Source organism: Galeopterus variegatus, unplaced genomic scaffold (assembly GCF_000696425.1).
Source record: "Galeopterus variegatus unplaced genomic scaffold, G_variegatus-3.0.2 Scaffold523, whole genome shotgun sequence".
In the NCBI taxonomy this organism is placed as follows: Eukaryota; Metazoa; Chordata; class Mammalia; order Dermoptera; family Cynocephalidae; genus Galeopterus; species Galeopterus variegatus.
The window spans coordinates 243,670-254,031 of record NW_007726634.1 but is presented as its reverse complement, the minus strand read 5'-3'; the positions used below and the strand labels follow the sequence as shown (position 1 = coordinate 254,031).

The 10,362-nt window shown below is 45.3% G+C and overlaps 1 protein-coding gene across 1 annotated transcript in view; it reads right to left on the bottom strand.

Annotated features, from left to right (window-relative positions):
- STAT1 (signal transducer and activator of transcription 1, 91kDa) overlaps positions 1–10,362 on the bottom strand; it is a 41,858-nt gene that overhangs the window by 7,372 nt on the left and 24,124 nt on the right. Inside the window, exons 12-18 of the mRNA XM_008569669.1 lie at positions 10,110–10,169; positions 8,082–8,111; positions 7,896–7,989; positions 6,700–6,738; positions 3,417–3,500; positions 2,274–2,372; positions 586–721 (exon numbers count right to left, since the gene is read on the bottom strand). Of these exons, the coding sequence (XP_008567891.1) occupies positions 586–721; positions 2,274–2,372; positions 3,417–3,500; positions 6,700–6,738; positions 7,896–7,989; positions 8,082–8,111; positions 10,110–10,169 (542 nt within the window). The remainder of the gene's footprint in view (positions 1–585; positions 722–2,273; positions 2,373–3,416; positions 3,501–6,699; positions 6,739–7,895; positions 7,990–8,081; positions 8,112–10,109; positions 10,170–10,362) is intronic.

Sequence of the window (10,362 nt, the reverse complement as noted above, 5' to 3'; positions counted from 1 at the left end):
CCCCCCCCCCCCCCCCCCGTGGCCAGCCATTCCAGGGATCAGAACCCTTGACCTTGGAGTTCTGAGAGGGAATTATCCACCAAGATCTGGACTCTGCCAAATCAGGGAAAGCTGCTTGTCCAAAGGGGTGTCCACTTGTGAGGACAGTGTCTCCTGCTACCAGGGCCACCCGAAGCAAGAGCCTCAGGTTTATGCTGTGCAGGGAGCAGGACCCAGGACCTTATTCTTACCATGCAGAGACTTCCCTTTTTCTCCCAAGTTAATAAGACTTCTTTTTTCATCGAGAAACTTATCTTAGCCACAAATAAGAGTATTTCATATAATTCGAAAAACTTTCCCTTGGGAACCCCTCTTAGACATGTTAACATGAGACAATGAGAAAAGGATTCATTTAAATCTTTTCTCAGGTCTATGTTTCTTTCCAAGGTGAGGTATGATTATCACTTATCTATAATAAACTGCAGCTTGGAAAGCCAACAGATTTTAACACTCTTCTACCTTTAACAAAATAGAGAGTGAAGATGGAGAAGAGACAATTTTATGAATTTGGGTTTTTATATACATGAAAAGTGAATACACTCATACCAAGAAGCTTCTCTCCCAACATGTTCAGCTGGTCCACATTGAGACCTCTTTTGGTGACAGAAGAAAACTGCCAACTCAGCACTTCTGAAAGCTGAGACCATCGTGCACATGGTGGGTTCAGAAAGAAGGACAGATTCTAGAGAGAAAACACCCAAAAGCTAAGGGTTACCAGAGAGCCACTGGTCACAAGCTAGGCACTAAAACATGGGCCCATCCTGGAGTTCAGTTCTAGTTTATATGACACTGTAGTGGATTAACTATGTCCCCTCAAAACTCACCGATGCTTGCACTGTGTCCCCCAAGTTTTATGTATTAGAAACTTGGTCCCCACTGTGACCGCTAAGAAGGTGGGAAATTCTATTATTGTAATTAAAAGGTGGAGTCTTAAAGAAGTGATAAGATTGTAGAACCCTGCCGTAGTGAATGGATTGATAATGGTGGTCAGGGGTGTGGTTCTGAGGGCTTTGAAAGAAGAGGAGAGTCTGTCTGTCTGTCTCTCTCTGCTCTCTCTGCTTCCCCCATCTTGCAATGGGAGACCCCTGAGTCACTGTCGCCACCACCAGATGGACTTTGGACTTCCCAGCCTCAGAAACTGTAAGCAATAAATTTCATTTTCTTTACAAATCACCCAGTTTCAAGTATTTTGTTATAAGCAACGGAAATGGACTAATATGGATGTTTTCACAATAGGGAAAGAGAAAAAATACAGTCAACTCCCATTATTTGCAAATTCACATTTGTGAATTCATTTACTCACTACAATTTACTTCTAACTCCAAAATCAATACTCATGGCACCATTGCAGTCATTCGAAGACATACCCATGCACAGAGCAGCAAAAAATTTGAGCCGCTCAACACTTATCTTCCCAGCTGAGATCAAACAAAACACCACTCTGGCTTCTCGTTGCAGCTCTCATACTGTAAACAAGTGTCCTTTGTGCCAGCTACTTGGGCCGTGTTTTTCACATTTTTTGCTTTTTGTTGGTAATTTTGTTATTTATAATAGCACCCAAGCATAGTGCTGAAGTGCTGTCTAGTATTCTTAAGCTCAAGAAGGCTGTGATGCACCTTATGGAGAAAATATGTGTGTTAGATAAGCTTTATTCAGGCACGAGTTACAGTGCTACTGGCTCAACGTTAATGAATCAGCAACTATATCACATAAGGTGCTTTTAAACAGAAACACACATAAACAAGGTGATATATCAATGGGTTGATGAAAATGTTGTGACCAGAGGCTCGCAGAAACCTAACCCTGCATTTCCCCCAAGAGCAATGATTCAGCATTTGCTAATTAAGTGCTCCAGGGGAATGCAAGTACAGCGAATAACAAGAATCGACTGTAATTAATCCACAGTGAGTATCTACACTCTAAGAATGGAGCATGTTTGTTTAATAGATATATGCATTTTTAAAAAAAGAATAATAAAGGACCTCTTCCACAATAAAAGTTACATGAAATCATCAATTGCCTGAGCTTATTCACATGGAAGGAAAATCATAATCCTCATTTCTAACACATACACATGCTTTACTTTCCCAGAATTACTCAAGATCTCAGCAATGCCACATGAGTTTGTCACTTCTCCCTCAACATCTGGCCATTAGGGGCTATTTCAGAGATGCAGCAGTGAGAGCATGGGGCCTGTGGTTAACCCCTGGTACAAGCAAATGTGTTTTCCATACCCTGGGTTCTGCCACCAGCATGTTGTACCACAGGATGGAGGCCCAACCACTCGGGAGCTGGCTGACATTGGAGATCACCACAACAGGCAGAGAGGTCGTCTAAAAGATGATAAAGACCTTGAAATCATCTGAATGATGGAAATATCACCTTGGACAACTGTTTAAGCCTAAAAATAAGCAGGGGATTATTTGTAAATATGCATACTCAGTCATCCCTTGGTATCCATGGGGGATTGGTTCCAGGACCCCTGTGGATACCAAAATCCATGGTTGCTCAAGTCCCTGATATAAAATGGTGTAGTATTTGCATATAACCCATGCATATCCTTCTGTATACTTTAAATCATTTTCGTTTACTTATAATGTCTAACACAATGTAAATGCTATGTAAATAGCTGTTTATAGAATAACAAGTGAAAAGTCTGTATGTGTTCAGTACAAATACAATTTTTTTTTCCCCAAATATTTTCGATCCACAGTTGGTTGAATCCATGGGTGTGGAACCCACAGACACAGAGGGCTGACTGTATTTTACAATTGAAAATTAGAAATGTAAACTTACATTCTTTTGTTTATAGTTTATCTTTGACATATCATTCAGTTAAGAAATAAATCTGTAAAAACAATAGTAGCTCAATAATTTGTTATGGGGTACACAGTGTAAAAAAAAGTAAATTGTGACATTCAAAACATAAAATGTGGGGAGAGGGTGGAGCAAAATAAATAAATCCCAATGCTTAATATAAAAAAGTTAACACGGGCTTTTAAAATTTATTTGTTTTTCTAACTGAAACATAACTGATGGTACATATCTGTAGGGTACAGCATTGAATACCAATACCTGTATCTACTATGAGATGCTCAAATCAGGATAATTAGTATATTCGACCTTACACATTGTAACCATTTTTGGTGGCCCTTTACCAACCTCAACTAAGTATCCTTAGTTTATAGAATTTGAAGGTTAATTCAATTTTCTAGCTTCTTGGACCATAAAATTAAGGTTAAGATAGTACTGGCTGAAAAGACCATCTTTTTAAGCAATTAGGTCAATATCCCTAAAATGAAAACTGAGAAATAAAATACATGTAGTAGTTAAAAGTAAAAATAGAATTTTCCACCTCAGGACCACAGAAGTCTTACCTCGAGGTCAATAACCAAACCAGGCTGGCACAACTGGGTTTCAAAACTGAGGGAGTGAAGCTCTTCAGTAACTATGAGAGGACCCTTAACAGAGAAAAGAGAAGAAAAAAAAAGAATATGACAATTCATTCACTGATGCTGCAACTTTCCAAAACCCTAACAAACCCTGCAATGGGTGGTAGAGATTCTGGACCCAATCAGCTGCAACTCAGAAGACTGCAATATTCAATAATTGACTCCAGATTTCATTATTCTGTGTTTCCCAGTGTTCTCTCAAAGATATCTGAAATTACGGCAAGGGCTATGGGTTCAGAGAAAGAAAAGGTCAATGGGGAAACAGCAACTTCTAATGGCTTTATTTGGGACCTAAGGCTTCCTGGGCCTCAGCTCCATCTGCTCACCCACGGCCCACCCATGTGGAGAGTACACGTGTGTTCCGGGTGTGATTATCTACTGGAAAGGCTGAGTCACATAAGCTTGGAAGGTCATCAAGTGCCTTGGGTGGAGTAGAAATGTATGGTTTTTAAAGTGCCTTCATACACATTATAACATGTGAGCATCACACAAGTTAGAACTAAGGAGGCGCAGCTGCTAGATCTGGGGAGGTCACTGAGACAGCTAAGGTGCAAACCAGGCCAGACAGCATCTTTGCTCTGCCCACACCAGCGTCTACCTCACTGTTCCATACGACCTTCACTATCTGGTGTGGAAGGATGGCAGGCTGTGTGTGTGTGCAAAGGACAAAAATGTTCCAAAGCAAAACAACCCCAGACATTTCACCTTTTGTCCATAGTTCATTTGGGGTTTTTCTTTGGCAGCTGGCTGGTATGGGGATCCAAACCCATTATCTTGGGATTATAAGGCTGAACTCTAACCAATTTACCTAACCAGCTAGCCCCAACAGTTCATTTTTGTTTTTTCTTAAATTTTTAAAAAAATTTTATTTTATTTACTGAATCAAAATTGATTAGACATATTCTGGGGGTTCAACATTGAGATATGTTGATCAAATCAATATTACTAGCTTATATATTGTTACAAATCGTAACTATTCTTTATGCCCCTGTCCAATCTCTCCTTATCCCCCTCTCCTTCCCCCTCCCCCATCTGATAACCCTAGATTTCTTCTCTCCTTCTGAAAGAGTAATGGTTACTCTGTTGATTTGTTGCCTAGATGCTCTGTTCAATGCTGAGAGGTGTGATCAGGTCCCCCAATATTATCACAGAGCAGATGCTTCTTCTGTCACTCTGAAATGGGCGTTGTGGAGAGAGATGTCCTCTTCTTTATCTCTGCTGGTGACTCTCCTTGTGTCAATGCACTCCAGTGGCTGGCAGACCATCTGCATGGTGATTGTGGCATCTAGCCGCTCTCGAGGCAGCCATGGTTACTGTGGTGGCTGGGGTGGGCCACTCACATGGAGGTGATGTTTTTGGCATGCTCCTTGGCGTTGGCAGTGTGCCTGGTTGTGGGGCGTGTCTGGTCCCCAGCTCCATACCTTGGGTCACCGGGCAGGCCCCGAGGTGCTGGCGTGGTGTGCCTGATTGTGGGAGGGAGATCTGGTCCCCAGCTCCATATCCTGGGGCCGTAGGCAGGGCCTTGAGGCACTGGCCCAGTGTGCCTGGTTGTGGGAGGGGGGTCCAGTTCCCTTCTCCACCTCGGCTCCCCAGGCAGGCCCTGAGGTGCTGGCGCAGTGTGCCTGGTTGCGGGAGTGGGGTCCAATCCCTGGCTCCAACCTTGGGTTCCCAGGCAGGCCCAAAGATGCTGTGGTGTGCCTGGGCTGGAACCAATGTTTTTGTCCTCTGCTTACTTCTAAAATGGGGGAACTTCCTGTGGGAACCAGTACTTGAGCTGTGTGGTTGAGCTAAATTGCTGCTTTGCTGCTATTTCCCTAGGGAAGGCTTTTTGTGCAGCTCAGGGTTTAATGGTTGACTTTATAGGCACTTCCAGCTCTCCAGAGACCCAGTGGATCTGGGTTGTGTAGAAACTCTGATCTGGGCCTCAGTCTCTTCATCAAACTGTACCCCGTGCAATTTTTCTGACCAGTCTCCTCTAAGTGGTCCTGCGCTGGTTGGGGTGCAGATCAGCCGTCCTTGCTGTGTCCCAGTGTTCTCCTGGGGGCCTGTCTCCCCTGCCACTCATGCTCCAAACACATCCCATGGGACAGGCCCTGCGCTGGTCCCTTGCAATAACTCATCAGCCTCTGAATGGCTCCCGTTTTCAGTTGTTCTGGCTCCTTGCTCCTGCGTAGGTCCACGGGAACCCTATTAGTGGTCTTGCTGTCCTGGGGGCTGCCAAGACCCTCTTCTTCTCTGCTGCTTCCAAGTTACTCCATCTGAAGGGCACAGCTACGGCTTCTGCCGGCTCCTGCTCTGTGTGCTCAGAAACTCCAGCCTCAAAGCAGCCACGGCCTGAAATGCTCAGAGCAGTTTTTTCTTTCTCTCATCGTGGTTTCTCCTGCTGTCATGAACTCCGTAGGTCTCTCCTCCTCTTCCCCTGAGCTCTAGTGGCCCCAGCTCTCATCGTGGTTTCTCCTGCTGTCATGAACTCCGTAGGTCTCTCCTCCTCTTCCCCTGAGCTCTAGTGGCCCCAGCTCTCATCGTGGTTTCTCCTGCTGTCATGAACTCCGTAGGTCTCTCCTCCTCTTCCCCTGAGCTCTAGTGGCCCCAGCTTGGCTTATGTTACATTTTTGTAGTTGTAAATTGGTTGATTTGTGGAGAGTGACACTGGGAACCACCTATTCTGCCATCTTGACCAGAACTTCCCAACAATTCATTTTTGAATGCATCACAAACACAATTCTTCAAGGATCAGGTTGTAAAAAGGAAACTGATGAAAAAGGATGCTACTGGGTAAGGGATGCATGGCAGGCAAGTTCTCTGGGCACACTGAGCAAGTCCTCAGTATGGCAGTCTTAAAGCAGGCCACTTGGTCTCGCTCTGGCAGTAGTTCTCTATGCACACTTAGATAAATCCTGCAAACTTCCTGGGACTCAATTTCTCCACCTGTAAGATGTGAAGAATACAAAAGCCCACCATGCCTCCTCCACTGGGGTGTCCAGGAAGGTCCAGTGAGTTTGTGCGCAACACTGTTTGACAACTGTGAAGCACGAATGCAGTGTTTTTACTGTTATCACAGGTATACCAAGTCCTGAAGCTCATTCTCTGCCCTTCCCTGCTGGGTCTGAATCCCTCTGTGACGTGTCCCCAGCCACCAGGGGCACTGACCTGCCCTCCCTGGAAAGACCTGCCTCTCAGGGCCTATTCACAACACACAGACTCTCACCTCATTGGTACGGCCAGCATTTTTCTGTTCCTTCAGTTGCTGTAAAATAAGAAACCATCTTAGAAAAAGACATGTTAATCATCAAAGTTGCTGTCTTCGTTTACAACTCAGACCAAAGTTAGGATAGAAAGAATGAGAGATGTGACATTATCTTCAGAGGCAGAACAAGACATGAAAGGGCCCAGTCTGGGCTGTGAATACTCTCCCCAGAGGCCTGATGGGATGAGCACACCATGGGGTTGGAGAGAACCCAGGGAAGTGTATCTGCTCCCTTGCTGGTACAAACTTTCCCTGAATAATGTTCCTAGCTCCTTTATCAGCTGTTCCATGCCCCCAGGCTCAGGGGACAGCGTCTCCTCCCTCCCTCTTCCCTCAGCAGAGTCTTCCAGGATAGGCCCAGCAACTCCACGCCCTACTGAGGCTGCCTCCAGTGGATTTCCTTCAATCCCTGCGATTTCCAGGGAGCAACAGGGGGCCTGAGGGCAGCTTCGGATACCCGGAGACTCTCAAGCTGGGCTGAGGCTCCCACACACATCTAGCTTCCTAGTTATAAGGCTTGTTGATGATTGCCAGTGAAAAAGGATGCCTTTCACCTCCCTGCAGGTTCTGGGCCCTGGGAGAGCCTTGGGCTCAGTACCAACAGAGCCTCAGAACGACTGGCAGCCCCATTTTCGTGGAGGCAGAGAGAAGGTGCTGTCTCCTTATACATGCTCACTGGACTTCTCCTGCCCAGTGGAATGGGCCCTGCTTCTCTGGAGACAAAGTGATGGCGTCAGGCTGCCATGGAGGCAGGGGCTGAGGGCAAGGCCACTGGGAAGGAGAATGCAAAGAAGGGGCTGTGGAGAGGGTCTTGGGGTACACAGCCACACCTGGAGGGCAGGAGGAGGAATGGCCAGGATGTGGGAGCAATAACCTCTGAGAAAACTGCAAGAATCTATAGTGAGTGGTCACGGAGCTCGTGGAGGCCGCAGGTGTGGACAATGGTTTTTACTGAGACTGATATGGCCCAAAAGGACTGTTTCTGGGAGAAAGACTGGCAGAAAATAGAGTAAATGGTCCTGGGATAAGGAGGAATAAAGATGCCCCAAAGTCTGGAAAGTCTAGGGGGTGTCCTCCACATCACAAAGTGCCACTCTATTCTTACAGATCCCTATAAGCCAGAAACAACATAAAGAGGGGAAAACTGGTCTCCCTACCAGGTGTCGAAACTCAGCTGCCAGACTCCCATTGGTGGACTCCTCCATGTTCATCACTTTCGTGTGTGTGCCCAGAATGTTGAACTTTCTAAATCTGTACAATATAGGACAGCAACACTTAAAAGGCTGCAAACTACTAAACAAGCAAAAAAGATATCAAAATATAGTGCAAAATACATCACGTACCCTTTTACTGTATTTCTCTCATTGACGTCTCTGCGAAAAAAATATATAGAATCATATTCATATTTAAAATCTGAAATAAGCTTTAACAACAATACAGAAGTATAAGTAAAAGACAAATAAAAAATAGGTCTATACTTATGGATTTGCTGCCCTTTCATTCACTCACTCTCTCCATCCACCCATCCTAGCTCTATTTATTTTTTAAATAAATAAATTTAAAAATGAAAAAAAGTAGAATATATTCCCCGTCCCCTGGATCTCAGCTGGCCTTGACTTGCTTTTACTAACACAATGAATGGGAGTGATGCTATGCAAATTCCAAAGCAAGACCCCACAGGCCTTGCCTTGGAACACTGTAACCATGTGAAAAGCCTAGGCTAGCCCCTTTGAGAAAGCCCTGAAGAAGAACTTGGTTATCCCAGCTGAGACCCCAGACATGTAATGAGCCTGTGCTAGCCCAGACCAGAAGGACCACCTATAACCCACAGAATTTGAGAAATGATAAGTTTTCGGGTTTTCAGTCACTAAGTTTTGGGGACAGTTTGTTATGCAACAAAAGCTAAGTGATACACAAAGAAACCCACAGCAGAGAAGACATATTAAGACTCTGCTACAGTGAAGAATGTTCTCACATGAGTTGGAAGAAACAAAAAGTCAGAGGAAAACAATTGGAATGATCATAAACTGTTTTGAAACTTACTAAACCAGTATATGATACAAGCCAACATTACATATATACAGGGGTGCATATACCCTTCACGTAAGTGGCCAGGTCTAGGGTGTAAGGGTAAAATGGGATGGGCTGCTCCATGAATGATCATAAACTGTTTTGAAACTTACTAAACCAGTATATGACACAAGCCAACATTACATATATACAGGGGTGCGTATACCCTTCACGTAAGTGGCCAGGTCTAGGGTGTAAGGGTAAAATGGGATGGGCTGCTCCACTGGACGCCCATGAGAGATCCTACCCATTCCTGGGCCCCCACTGTCCAGAAGAGAGAAGGTGAGTCCAGCAGGCTCCACCCAGGCCCCCCAAACTGCCGCTGACCTTGCTCCAGAAACCACCCCCCAACTGGCCACAGAATCCTGGCAGCCTGGATCTGCAGCCTTGTTTTGATCAAGGGCCTCTCCTCTGGGGCTGGCCAAGGAGGAGGGGGTGGGCAGTGGTGTGCCAAGTCCAGCTGCTTCCAGACTTGGTGATTACAATCTCACGTGCATAAAATACACTCATTCTTTTGTTCATTCAGAGTCTGAAAAGACACAGGCATGCTGATCCTAGCTCTAAGGGAAGCTCCCGACATCTAGGAAGGGAGCTATCAGTTTACAGCTGCTGGGATCATCTGTAATGGCCCCACTGAAGCTACCCGGGAGCCTCTGCTCACCCGTAGAGTCTCTGGACCACTGGACGCCCATGAGAGATCCTACCCATTCCTGGGCCCCCACTGTCCAGAAGAGAGAAGGTGAGTCCAGCAGGCTCCACCCAGGCCCCCCAAACTGCCGCTGACCTTGCTCCAGAAACCATCCCCCAACTGGCCACAGAATCCTGGCAGCCTGGACCTGCAGCCTTGTTTTGATCAAGGGCCTCTCCTCTGGGGCTGGCCAAGGAGGAGGGGGTGGGCAGTGGTGTGCCAAGTCCAGCTGCTTCCAGACTTGGTGATTACAATCTCACGTGCATAAAATACACTCATTCTTTTGTTCATTCAGAGTCTGAAAAGACACAGGCATGCTGATCCTAGCTCTAAGGGAAGCTCCCGACATCTAGGAAGGGAGCTATCAGTTTACAGCTGCTGGGATCATCTGTAATGGCCCCACTGAAGCTACCCGGGAGCCTCTGCTCACCCGTAGAGTCTCTGGACCCTGGGCTCATCCCTAGGTCCCCAGGCAAGTGAGTTTCCTCCCCGAGCAGACACTTGTTGAAAAGCTGGTGAATCTACTCATTTAATGGAGGGGTCCCTTTTAGGTTAACAAAACCAGCATTTTGATAGTACAGGAATCTTAGATATAATATTAAAGGTATCTTACTTATCAAATAAGACTTTGACTTTCAAATTATAATTCAGCTCTTGCAACTTCACCAACAGCCTGGAAAGAAAAATTAAAGTCATTACTTTGAAAGATGACCTATTACAATTTATTCATCATGCCAATTCCCTACCTATGAACGTTTATATAAACCACTGGATTTCAGTTTTTGATTATGAAAAACAAAATTGATGTTTTTGTATGTCTACATGAGTTTTTTTTGTTGTTGCTGATTTTTTAAAGTGTATTTGTA